The sequence below is a fragment of the Kogia breviceps genome, chromosome 7 (genome assembly GCF_026419965.1).
Source record: "Kogia breviceps isolate mKogBre1 chromosome 7, mKogBre1 haplotype 1, whole genome shotgun sequence".
In the NCBI taxonomy this organism is placed as follows: Eukaryota; Metazoa; Chordata; class Mammalia; order Artiodactyla; family Physeteridae; genus Kogia; species Kogia breviceps.
In genome coordinates, this window is record NC_081316.1 from 12,086,224 (window position 1) to 12,100,365 (window position 14,142).

At 36.4% G+C, this 14,142-nt stretch overlaps 2 protein-coding genes across 9 annotated transcripts in view; one reads left to right on the plus strand and one right to left on the minus strand.

The window, feature by feature from the left end:
- OOSP1 (oocyte secreted protein 1) overlaps positions 1–4,605 on the plus strand; it is a 39,241-nt gene extending 34,636 nt beyond the window's left edge. The window contains 4 exon segments of the mRNA XM_067039385.1: positions 224–265; positions 268–404; positions 2,101–2,207; positions 4,515–4,605. Of these exon segments, the coding sequence (XP_066895486.1) occupies positions 224–265; positions 268–404; positions 2,101–2,207; positions 4,515–4,605 (377 nt within the window).
- Positions 1–14,142, minus strand: part of TCN1 (transcobalamin 1) — a 317,931-nt gene that overhangs the window by 96,302 nt on the left and 207,487 nt on the right. The gene's annotated exons all lie outside the window — the stretch shown is intronic.

A 14,142-nucleotide genomic window follows, 5' to 3' on the forward strand; every position in this document is an offset into this window, starting at 1 on the left:
TGCCAGTGTCTCTCAGCAGTCTTCACAGTCCAAAGGCTGCAGAGGCCCCACAGTAGGACATGGGGACCAGTCCAAACACACAGGAGAACCAAGTGGCTGCAGGAAATGGCAGTGTTAGTGTCCAACTTGATTCTTTATATCTCTATTGACTGGCTATGCTAAAATATTCTGAGCTGATGTATGTAATAGCAATACTAACAGAAAGTTTCTCTTTTCTACTCAGCTGTGCGAATATGACACAGCTACTTTTGGTTCTATGCCAAGATTAACCCACACTATTTCACAATTTGTATATGAACCCCAATGAAGCATTTTTAGGAGATGACTGCCTTGTAACCTGCACTTCACTGGATGCTCATTATGAGTTTTTCTACTATTCTCATAACTGTGGCATCATAGCCAAAGTAAGAGGAATGGCTTACCTAAAATCTGAGTGCTGTATGGTTCCTTAAACAGGCCCCAAAACCAGAAGTCACTAAGTTTCTATTTGCAATATGTCTGGACTGATTTTTCTAATATTCACATTCAGGACATAGGGAATTAATGAAGGAGATGCTAAGTACTTTTTTTTTTCTTGTTGGGGAATAATTGCAAACTCTAATGTGCACCTTGTAGATATAAAACTCAATTAGTGACAGAACAGTCAGAGAGATGACAAGTTGGAGAGGAGAAAAGCATTTTCCACACATCACAAATTTATCAGTCGTTTCCCAACCTAGCGATACATTACAGTTTATAAAGTTTGGCCAAGTGCAATCAGAAGAAGGAAGTAACACTAGCCAAGCATCAGAAGACTTCAAAGTAAAAGTGTTTAACACTCTAGAGCCCCACTCAACCCCATTCACCAGAGGTTTTGATGTGCCTTATTGGGCACAGTGAAAGATCAACTATGCAAACCACTGAAAAAAATATAATTGGAATTTGGCTTAATTAAAAAAATTTTAGCAGCCAACAAAAGTTTGCTGTAAAATTACTTATTATTTTTATCACTATCCCAAATGGAATATTAAGTAATAGAATTTTTCAGGTCTAGCTGAATGTCAAAGGTTGGGTTCCACAGAAAGCAAAATTTGAGGTGGATTTGAGCATGCAGGATGTTTATTAAGAAGTGTCTATTTTTATGCCATTTGTACCGTAATGTTTTGATTAATATAGATTTGGAGTATAGTTTTTCCCCCAGAGGAAATAGTTCCATTGATACAGCTATAGATTCAGTGTGTCTGTGGGAGGGACTAAGTTTGGGATCTTCTTACTTTGCCATCCTGAACCAGATGTAGTGTAGCTTGTGAGGCCTCCAGCTTTATTGTTCTCTGGATTGATTTGACCATTCAAGATTTTTGTGTTCAATAGAATTTTAGGATAGTTTTTTTTTTCTATGAAAAATATCATTGGGATTTTGATAGGGATTGTATTGAATCTATGGATGGCTTTGGGTAGTATGGATATTTGAACAATATTAATTCCTCTGATCCATGAACATGGGCTACCTTTCCATTCTTTGTCTTCAGTTTCTTTCAACAAAGCCTTGTGATTTTCATTGTATAGATCTTTTACTTTCTTAGTTAAATTTATCCCTAAGAATTTTATTTTTTTGATGCTATTGTAAATGGGATTTTTTTTCTTTATTTTTTTTCACATACATGTATTTTGTTGTTAGTGTATAGAAACACAACTAATTTCTGTATATTGACTTAATTGTTTAAACAAGATTCCCAGGGATTTATGGTGAGTAGAAGCAGCTCCCAAGTTCCAAAGTGTATTCATATGGGCTCAGAGCTCATGCTCTCTACCACTATGCAGTATTCCAGTTACAGCAGTGTTTCTCAAAAAGAGGTATAGACAAATACTTTTTTGAATATGAACCACAAAGATCCTTTTTCTTTCAATTAACAAGTACTGATTGCCTTTTATGTACAAGCATTGTGCCAGATTTTAATGCTTGTGTCCATTTAGAAAGCGGCCTGGTTTCCCATGAACAGATGTTGAGCGTGGTCACTTTTAGAGAGCTTGAAGGATCCATAACTTCCTATTCAAATAACTTTAAGTTTCCCGAGACTCTTAAGACAAACATCTGCTTAAAATCTTTCTTTGTCCCTTTAGACTTTGCAGGAGACTCTTCTGCTTAAAACTAAAATCAAGTATATCTCAAGTAACTCTGAAGACACAGCTGAAATGCTACTGTCATGTGTTGTTACAAAATGAGCATGGTATGCCAGACTTTCTGGTCTCTGGCTCCATCTTGGTCTTCCAGATAAGAAACCAACCCTGAAAGGTTAAAAGGCATAACTAGGGGAAGGCAGACACAAAACCCTAATGGGAACACCAATCTGTTGATCCCTGGCCCTGTATATTTCAAAAGTTATTGCAATTGTCTTCTAGGATATAATAATACCAAGAATACTGAAAAATGGAACAGTGATGATGAATTTTTTGATACAAGTGTCAGAGTTACTGAAAACCTGATAGATCTCAACCAGATCTTGACCAAATCTAGTCATTTTGAAGTTTGAACCCACATTCAAGAATCCTGAAAGAAATAAACAAGAAACAAGATCTAAAGGATAATACATGAACTCACTAAGGATTCAAGATCAGCATGCTGGGCTGAAGATGTGGCGAGAGAGATGGAACATACTAGAACAGGATCCATGGGTTAAGATTAATTTCTTGCAACCTAAGTGTCCAGTGACAGATGAATGGATAAAGAAGATGTGGTATATATATATAAAATGGAATATTAGAAAAAGAAACGAAAAAGAAACGAAATTGAGTTATTTGTAGTGAGGTGTTTTTCTCTTTCTGACTTACTTCACTCTGTATGACAGAGTGAAGTAAGTCAGAAAGAGAAAAACAAATACTGTATGCTAACACATATACATGGAACTAAAAAAAAAAAGTTCTGAAGAACCTAGGGGCAGGACAGGAATAAAGACGCAGACGTAGAGAATGGGCTTAAGGACACTGGGGGGGGGGGAGGGTAAGCTGGGACGAAGTGAGAGAGTGGCATTGACATATATAAACTACCAAATGTAAAATCGATAGCTAGTGGAAATCAGCTGCATAGCACAGGGAGATCAGCTCAGTACTTTGTGACCACCTAGAGGGATGGAGTAGGGAGGGTGGGAGGGAGACGCAAGAGGGAGGGATATGGGGATATATGTATATGTATAGCTGATTCACTTTGTTATACAGCAGAAACCAACACACCATTGTAAAGCAATTATACTCCAATAAAGATGTTAAAAAAAAAAAAGAGCTTGTACACAATTCTCCCTTCTCTCTTTCCCTGTTGCTGTGATCTAAGAGCCATATGTTTAAGATGGGACAGTTACAGAATGCCAAACCCTCCCCACTGAGTCACTCCACAGAGGACAGTTGCCTTGGAGAGTTTCCCAGACCCACAGTCGACATTGTGTAACATAGAAGTAGCACTTTGTGGTGTTAAGGATCTGCATTTGTATAATGTTTATTATAGAAGCATAATCTAGACTAGTATAATCTTTAGCAGCAATTTTCAAACATTTGAAATTATTCTCATCATTAGTAAAAATGTTTTAGTATGCACTCCAACATATATTTATTTATTTACAAATGTCATAGCTTATTGTTTTACTTACATATTTTGTGCATTATGACATAATCACAAAGGAAAAATTAAAAAAGGAAAATTAAAAAAAGGAAAACATGGGCTTCCCTGGTGGCGCAGTGGTTGAGAATCCGCCTGCCGATGCAGGGGACACGGGTTCGTGCCCCGGTCCGGGAAGATCCCACGTGCCGCGGAGCGGCTGGGCCCGTGAGTCGTGGCCGCTGAGCCTGCGCATCCGGAGCCTGTGCTCCGCAACGGGAGAGGCCACAACAATGAGAGGCCCACGTACCGCAAAAAAAAAAAAAAAAAAAAAAGGAAAGATTAATTTCTTTTTGTATCTTAAAGTCTATAATAATCAAGCTTTAGATCATAACAACTTTGATCAGGTCTTGGCAAAATTCTGATCGTTGACAGGACTTTCTTTGGATAATTTTTCTCTTAGATTCTTCTGGTTAAAATCTTGAACTGAGGTTTTTTTCCTCTCAGTGATTACAGAAGAGCCTTACTACATAGTGTTCTTCTCACAGATAATAGCAATAATAGATAACAAATTGACATTTATTAATCACTTACTATATTCCTGCACTGTTCTAACACTTTTATGAATGTGTTTGTTCTTCATGACAACTCAATGGGATAGATACGATTATACCAATTCAGGGGTAAGGAAACTGAGGCAAAGGGAAATTATTTGCCCAAGATGATTTTCTGGTAGATGGTGGAACCAGGAAGTAAACCCAGAGTTTGGTTTCTAAGCCTATGCTATTCAACACCGTGAACTCTGCCTGTGATGTTCTGGAACAATAAGCAGAAATCAGTACATCTACTAGTAATAGGAATTTGGTCTCAAGTTCAGCCTTGGAAACAGTAAGGTCTGAATAGATCTTATATTGAAGTGATATTTCTCTATTTTCTTCTCTCATTTTAGCATGTATCCATTTTTAAATGAAGCAGAAAGTGTAGATAATGAAACCAGCTCTGAAGACACAGAAGTTGCTTCTGCAATGCAGCCACAGTAAGGGCCCTCAGAACTGGCATTTTATAATTTTGTCCAGGAATGTCCTAGATAAGAGCCAATAGAATTGGCAAGGAAATGTCCCATATTTGTATTAAGGTGCTTTGTGCCTAAAAAGCTTTCAGTTCAGGAATGGGCAGTTCATGCATTCCTGTGTTTGTTGAAGGTGTTGCTAATCATGGTGTTTTTGTTAATCTGTCACTAACTCCCAGGGATCCCATTTAAGTAAGAGCTTTCCTTCTTGGACATCATATGAAATTCCATGATAAATGCAAAGGTGAAAGAAATATCCATCAATTCCAACATCAATGAAGTTCTGAATCTTAAAAAAACAATCAGTGTCAAACTGAGCCTACAAAGTGGAGGCTTAGATATGTTGATAATCCCTTAGGAAGTGAACTCAGAAGTGCCATAATGCTTGGCAACTTCTTCCAGGAAGGACCGAATGCCTTAAGGCAGTACAAGTTCTTCCTTCTTGAGTCACATATGAAGGGGTATTATGAAAAATCCACATGCATGTTAATTTTTGGTTATCAATAAAGAGATGGAGCTATGCTTTATGGAGAGTACCAGGATAGTCTTAGAACATTTGGGTTGTACTTCATAATTTAAAGAGGTCCAAGTATCCTGATTCACTTAGACATGCATTACACTTGAATCATTACACACTTAAGAATATGGTTAAGGATAGAACGTTTCTTTTTTCTCAAATTCTCCTCCTCCTTCACTTTTAATCTATACCCTTTCTCCCAGCTACACCCCCATACATATAAACTGCTTTACTTATGAATAGCAGGCTCATAGAAATAGCTAAGTAATGTTTATATTGGGACTGATTTTTTAACTGTCTTTCTTCCATTTCAGGAAGAATCTGAGTGCTATATTCTCTTTGTGTGCCAAATGATGTACCTTTACTGGGAGAGAAGAAATTAGGTCTATGTTCAGAGACATATATATATATATATATCTGTATAGATATACCAATACATATAGTCTGAGAAGGATTTGCAAACAGTTGGATATGGGATATAAGAGAAAGAGGAATCCAGGAGACTTTGATATTCGAGCTACTGTAAAGTGGAAAGTGCCACTAACTTAGATAAGAATGTGGGAGATCCTGGTTTAGAAACTCTATTTTGAAAATGTCAACTTTAAGATGCTTATCAGATCTCCAAGAGGAGATAGCAAGTGGATATTGAATATATAGGTCTGGGCTTCGGCGGGGGTGGTCCAGGTTGGATGTAGAAAATCTGTATTCATCAGCAAAAAGTAAAATTTAAAGCTGATAAGACTGGATGAGTTCAAGCAAATAAGTGAGGAAAAAGAAGATAACTGGTACAAGGCTCAAGTCTTGGGATTTCCAATGTTAAGAGGTAGCTGAGAGGACGCGAAACTTCAAATGAGGCAACGAGAAGTCAGTAAGGTAGGTTGGAAGTAAACCCAGCATAGAGTGGGGTCCTGGAAGCCAAGCAGGTGGAGATGACAAAAAAAAAAAAAAGGCTTTCTACAAAGAAGGGTGTGTGTGGAAATGTTTGATGCATTACCTATTAGTCAATCTCTCCTGGAGATGCTCAAGAATTGGAAGGTCATAGACCAAAGCATGATATTTGAATCACATAGTGTATAAAATACATTTAAAACATACAGCAAGAAGCAAGGAAAAAGAAGAGTGTGTGTGGGAGAGAGAATGCATTTAGAATAGGGTGAAAGTAGGATGCAAGGACCATGTTACTGAAATCCTGGGGTGTGTTCTGTTCATATGTCTTTAGCTCTGCTGCATCACCCTTTTCCATGGATTGTGGTGTTAAAGTTACAAAGACAAGGGTCAAGGACTGAGCAAGTGGGCCATAGACAGAAGGTTCCCCTTTCTCTCTCTCTTCTCCTTCTGGACCCCAAAAATGCAAATGTTATTATGCTTGATGTTGTCTCATAGGTCTCTTAATCTATCCTTATTTTAAAAATTCCTTTTTCTGTTCAGCTTCAGTGATTTCCACTATTCTGTCTTCTAGTTTCAGATCCATTCCTCCATATCATCTCATACACTCTTGACTCCTTCTAGTATATATATATATATTTTGATACCAGTTTAAAAAAATATTTTAGTTGTACTGGGTCTTAGTTGTGGCAGGCAGGCTCCTTAGTTGTGGCTCACCGGCTTCTTAATTGTGGCATGTGAACCCTTAGTTGCAGCATGTGTGTGGGATCTAGTTCCCTGATCAGGCATCAAACCCAGGTTCCCTGCATTGGGAGTGCAGAGTCTTATCCACCAGGGAAGTCCCTTTTCTAGTGTATTTTTAATTCCAGTTATTGTATTCTTCAGCTCTGTTTGGTTCTTCTTTACATATTCTAACTCTGTTAAAATTCTCACTGTGTTTATTAATTCTTTTCCTGAGTTCATTGACCATCTTTATGATCACGGCCTTGACCTCTTTATCAGGTAGATTGCTTACCTCCCTTTGTTTAGTTGCTTTTCTAAGGTTTTGTCTGTTCCTTCATTTGGAACATTTCTCCATTTCCTCATTTTGCATAATTCTCTGTGTATTTCTATGCATTAGGTAGGTTGGTTCCATTTCCCAGTCTTAGAGAAGGTGTCTTATGTAGCAAATGTCCTATGGGGCCAACTGCAATAAAGTGAATATCACAATAAAGCGAGTCACATGAATTGTTTGGTTTCCCAGTGCATATAATAGTTATGTTTACACTATACTGTAGTCTACTAAGTGTGCAATAACACTATGTTTAGAAAATACCTCATTGTTAAAAAATGCTAACGATCATCTGAGCCTTCAGTGAGGCATAGTAGTAACATTAAAGATCACCGATCACAGATCACCATAACAGATAAAATAATAATGAAAAATTTAGAAATATTGTGAGAATTACCAAAATGTGACACAGAGAAATGAAGTGAGAACATGCTGTTGGAAAAATGGCACCGATAGACCTGCTTGATTCAAGGTTGCCACAAACCTTCAACCTGTTAAAAAAAAAAAGGCAATATCTGCAAAGTGCAATAAAATGAGGTATGTCTGTAATAGGCTCTGTGGTGTAAAATTAAGGACCTATTTCCCAACTCCTGTATTCCTTCCTACTTAAGCTGCAGTGAAATATCTCAAGAAGTTTTATGTAATAGTCTCCCATTAGTACTACTGCCTGACTGTTTCTTTTCCTTCCTTACAGGGACAGTTCTCCCCTTGCTGGACTATGTAATTGTTTTAATCCCTTTGTCTTAAGTGAAGGAACTATAAATTCTAGTGGGTAAGACAGTCTTACTAATCTTGGTACTCTGGCTACCTAAGGATTGCTCTGCCTCTTAGAAGTTGAACGAGTGCCTATGGACAGCATCTTTTGCCTTTTTAATAATGTTCTTTTTAAAATGAATTAGCTCTTCTGTGCATGTTTATGAGCTCTTTGGGTGGGGAATAAGGAACTTCCTAGAGTTTAAAATTTGTAATGGAGGCAACTTTTAAAAATAAAGTTTTACATATCTGAATAGTTTTTCTCTTCTTTGAAGAAAACTCAAATCCTGAGTTGCAGGGCATTGTAGAGTTCTACACAACTGCATTTTGTGAAGGATATAGGCTTACTCATCATTTAATGCTCTGGGTAGAAGTTGAGTAACTATGATACTGTAATGCAGTTTTCTAATAAATGCCTCTTTCATTTCCTTCTAATAATATATGTAAAATAAGATAAAATCAGAGTCCTTTTTGTAACTGTTTCAGAATAGTACACTATTTTATTATAGATATCATAATATAGATATTTAATATTCTAATATTCTGTTCCCTCCTCCTAGCTTTTCTCTAGTTTCTTTGCCTCTTTACATCACTTTCCTTTTCTATGTGGTAGTAATTTTAGGTCACTTTGAGAATTTAGGTTCCTCTATCTTTCTCATATGAAGTGGCTAGTATTTGGGGGAAAAATTCTATTTGATGTCACAAGTTCTGAGACCTTTAACCAAAATCTTGAATTAGAATATTGTCTAGTCTCCTATTCAAATATCTAAATTTTTCAAGCAATGGATTAAGCAGCAGCATTTCAAAATCTTATAAAAATCACATGCTAAAAAGTTCTCTTGAACCTACACACTCACTCCTTCTCTCTGGATTCTGAGTCTGTTAACAAAAGTAACAAGGGGGTAATAACCACAATAGTATGTTATTTACTCCTTGTAAAGCTGCTGAGAACAGAGATTAGCTTCCAGGACAAAATGAGGCTTCTCTGGAGAATTTCCCCCTTTTTGGACTTAACCAACTAATCGCAAGATGGGACCATTTCATACTGTAAGAGACTTGGGGGCCAGGCAGATTGCATGAGTGATCAGTATAAAGCCAGGTAAGTGTGTTGAGTAACTCTCTTCCTCCACGCGAATGGAATGAGGATTGAATTTCTCATGAGAAATCAGATGAAAGTTAAAGAGAAGGTCCAGAAATACGTGTCAAATGCTGTTACTTCTTGGGTAGTGGCATAAGTAAATACGTTCCTCCAAGACCATCCTGCTCTACAATCCTGCCGCTAGTCCCCTGTTTACTTTCTACTCCACCTCCTTTCCCTTATAAAAAACATGTTGATTAGAGGGTTTGTTAACACAGTATGGAATATCTATAACCCTGAATAAGAACATAATTTTTATTTCAATTCATAAGAAATTATTTTTCATTTTTCATCTTTAGGGAGTAAACAATTAGAACATCATGAGTCATCCATTTCTACTCACTTTGAATACAATTTGTTTTAGCTGTTTGAATTGCTGTAATTCCTTCCATAATGAACGTCCTATGTTTTTTTTAAAAAAAAGTATTCTCTACTTCTCAAGTCTTTCAATCCAGGTATTTCTGAGTTAGACCCAGTTTGCTGACATTCCAGAAAACCAAGGATGGAGAAAATTTATGAAATGTTTAATAAAATTAAAAAAGAAAAGTGGGTTGTTGGAAATTGTCTTGAGGCTCATTCGGTCAGCTCTTCTGGTGAACACAGAATGGAATAGTTCATTGCCCAAAGAAGGGTGCTGAAGCCACAGAGTGTATAAGATCAATTTAAAGCTTACAATAGGAAGCAAGGAAAAAGAAACAAGGGAGAATAACACATTTAGGATAGGGGCAAGTAGGATAGAAGCAAGCAGAATCTCGGGGTGTGCTCTGTTCATTTATCTTGTATCTCTCTCTGCTGTATCAGCTTTCTCCACTGACCATGATTATGAGGTTTCAAGGACCAGAGTTCAGGATTGAGAAGAGGGTCACAAATGGAAGGTGCTCAGGGTCAATGACTCATGTTTGCTCCATCGGTGAGATGTAGTGGTATTACTGGTCACAGCTATGATCTAACTCCACGGTGTGTGTTTATGTGTTTGAGGGGGGTAGAGTAGAGCACACACGGGGCCAGAATGGGACCATATTAGATATTACTAATGGGTGAACAATTTGGGGTTATAGAGTTGTTGGGTCATTGGTGGCATGATGGAAAAAGTTTTTCTTTCTTTTTCCCTACATAACTCTCGTGTTTGTTCCATCATATTTTCTGTTTACTCCATCTATTCTTGGCATGGCTCTGGTTAGTCACTCACTTATATTTCACACATTTTATTAATTCTGACTCTGTTTCACAAACTTCTTGCTGCCTCATGTCTTAGGAGTTTTGACCACTTTCTTATTTTCTTGCATTTATAGCCCAAGTGAATATCCTCAAATCACACAGCAAACACACATTACAAAAGGTTATTAAATTATATCAGAATTATCTGCACACTTGGATATTAGAGGTCTACTATAGAAGAATAGTATTAAAATTCTAACAAAAATTATTTTAATCTTTTCCCCCTGTATTCGAGCTAATTAGAATTCATTTGTGAAGGGGAAAAGGAGATTTCAAAAATTAGAATCATTAAGCATTATTAATGGTAGACACCTCTAAATGTGTGACGATAACAAACAGCAAAACAAAAAGAAGGATTCCAATATGTAGCACATATAGATCCTCGCTAAAAAAAATTATTAGCGTATGTGCCGCCCAAAACAAACGTATGTAAATGCAAATAAATGTTAAAGGGCCAATCTACCAGCAAAGTTTGTCCTTTGTCCTAAATTTCATTTTGGAATATAAAACCTGGAAATGCAATCCCAAATGATAATAAAGTGTTGGAAAAACATGGTATATTCCCTGTAGGAGAATACAGATTGTGGATTAGTTTTCTGTTGCTATTGTAACAAATTACCACAAGCTTAGCACCTTAAAATAACACTCGTTTATCATAGTTTCTGTGGTTGGAGTCCAGCTCCACATGCTCATCTGGGTTCTCTGCTTGGAGTCTCACAAAGCTGAAATCAAGTTGGCTGTGCTTCCTCTGGAGGCTCTTGGGGAGGCTATGTTTGCAGGCTAATACATGTTGTTGGCAGAATTTAATTTCATGCGATTGTAGGACTGAATCTGTTTCCTTTGCCGACTGTCAGCTGAAGGTAATTCTCATCCTTCAGAGGTCACCCACATTCCTCTCCACATAGACCCTTTCAAAGACAGCAATGGTCCGGTCCCTTGCAGTTTTCAGATCTTACTGACATCCCCTTCTGAGGCACTCTCTGTTTTGCTTCTGGCCAGAGAAAGGTCTCTGTTTTAAAGGATTTAGGTAATTAGATTGGGTCACTCAGATAATACAGGATGATCTCCCTATTTTAAAGCCCTTAATCCTAATTATACCTGTAAAACTCTTTCACAGCAGTACCTAGACTAATGTTTGATTGAATAAGTTGCAGGAAACATCTTTAGAATTCTGCCTACAACAGATGCTAATTAACTCCAGATGATAGAAAAATAGAGGATTCTCCATTTTGAAAATTCAGAGATGTACAGAATAGATTTAAAGACAGCTATACTAAGACTGCTATACTAAGAAAGGACTGCTTGCAAGGTTGGCTGTTGACTTGCACTTGGGAACTTGGATTTCAGGAGAGTTCCCACCACCCTAACTGGTAAGGTGGCTCACTGACTAAACTATTTGTGCAAGCAATATCGTTTATGCTGAATACTAGTTTTCCCTCTGGGGATCTGGAATTTCGGTATGTTCTGAGCAAAGGATGCTTATGTGGTCAGCCCCTAATATAAACCCTGAACACTGAATCTGTGATGACCTTCCTTGGTAGATAACATCTCACACTCTGTCACACTCATTGCAGGAGGAATTAACGCATCCCGTGTACCTCCTCTGGGAGAGAACTCTTGGAAGCTCACACTTTCCTTTGAACTTTGCTCTTGCACTTTTCCCCTTTGCTCTGAATCCTTTTGCTGTAATAAATCTTAGTGTTATAAGACTATATGCTGAGTCGTCCTAGCAAATCATCAAAACTGGGGATGGTCTTGGAAATCCTGACACAGAGGTAACCTTTAAAAAAATAAAAATAAAACCTAAAACTCCCAAAGAATTGCATATATAGGAACTTCCAAATTGCTACAGAATTAACTACATAGAAACAAGGAAACAAAACTCAGGTTTAAAAAGAAAAACCATGATAAATAAGAACATATAAAGAATACAGGAGTATATAAAATTATCATTAATCCTAAAACATTTTACATCAATAGTTTAGGTGCAGTGAGACACTCATCTAAGTTAAGTTGATGGGAATGCTCCTGAAATTATTACTCCCTATTCAAAGTTTTACAGTTACATCGTTTGTAAATGAGTACTGTTTGATTTTAGGCCAGTGTATTTGAAAATGAAGATTAAATAAATAATTCCTTACTAAAATGTTAGCAGATAGATTCAAGACACATAAAGTCTGAAGAGAAAACTAATCAGAGACCAGTTTAGAAGTCATCACATATTTACAAATAAAATGATACTGGGATAACATATTTTACAAAATGTAAATAAATGAAAATTCCCACATTTCATAAGCAATCTTGAAGTCTTAAAAAGGGGGGGTATGTTTCCAATTTATGGTAACTGGCTAAAATAACACAGAATTCCAAGCTCTTGTCCCATGTATGAATATACATATATAGAAAAATTTATGGGAAACAGATCCAGAAATAAATAGCATTGGCAAACTAAATCTAGCATCTTTAAAAATAATAGTTCAGGTTAAGAATCCAAAAGAAGTAATGTTAACAGGTATTCTATTAATGTATTTCATTATATTAATAGAATAAAGTGAGGGGAAAAATTTGTTCATTGGAAGGACTTGCTGTAAACGATCAACCTGCTAATCACAGGTCTTAACATTTTTAATCACATGCGTTAACATTTTAATGTCACAGCACGGCAACCATCTAAAATGCCTTTACTATTTTTCTTCCCTAATTATCAGAGCAAATAACTGAGGGCAAATAGAGGGTAAGTAACATGTTCAAGATCATACCACTACAAAACACGGGTCTGGAACTTTTGCTCCTAAAAATTATATCAATACTTTACTGTCTCTCTTGAAGAGATGGTCCCTGACTTAACAATTTTTTAACTTTACAATGGTTCCAACGTGATCCATGTCACATCCGGTAGAAACGGTATTTCCAGTTTCGAATTTTGACCTTTCCCCGGGCTAGTGACATACGGTACGATGCCTTCCGGTGACACTCCCAGTCGGCCATGTGATCACGAGGGTAAACAAATGATACACTTACAACCATTCTATTTTTCACTTTCAGTACAGTATGCAATACATTACATGAGACATTCAACACTTTATTATAAGTAGGCTTTGTGTTAGATGATTTTGCCCAACCATAGCGTAATGTAAGTGTTCTGAACCCATTTGAGGTAGGCTGGGCTAAGCCATGATATTTGATAGATTAGGTGTATTAAATGCATTTTTGACTTAACGATATTCTCAACTGACAAAGGGTTTATCAGAATGTAACCCCACTGTAAGTTGAGGAAGAAGATCTGTATCAGACAAATCTTAGTAGTAAAAGAAAAATTGCAAAAATGGAGACTAAAGCTATATTAATGAACGTTTTTGTATATTTTTCAGAATATGAATGGTGATGCTGAAACAGAGTTTCTAGAAATTGACCTATCTATATAGTCATGATTAGTTTATGATGAAAGGAGGAAAGTGTGGATTATTATATAAGGCATGTGGACTACACTTTTAGGTAATCTCTATACTGTGAACAAAAATAATTATAAATGACTTCGAGGTTAATATGGTTTTTAAAATCTGAATAATTATAAAGTAAATTATGTTTTCTGTAATTTGGTATAGGCAGTATTTTCTAAGCAAGAGCTGATATCCAGTAATTAAGAAAAATATAAATCTTTGCATTTTATGACTCAAATTTGGAAGCTAAATGACAGATTGATAGAAAACCATTATAAAATATAATTTTAAAAGTTTAAAATCTAAATTATAAAAATTATACCTATAAAAAAGAAAAGATAAGCATTAAATAGAAATATTGGAAAATTATGTATATAGACAGTTCACATAGATGAGTGATACCCATTTAAAAAACTTACTTATTAGAAATCAGAGCAGTGGAATTATTTTAAAATGTAGTATCATATGGTAGTTCTATTTTTAGTTTTTTGAGGAACCTCCATACT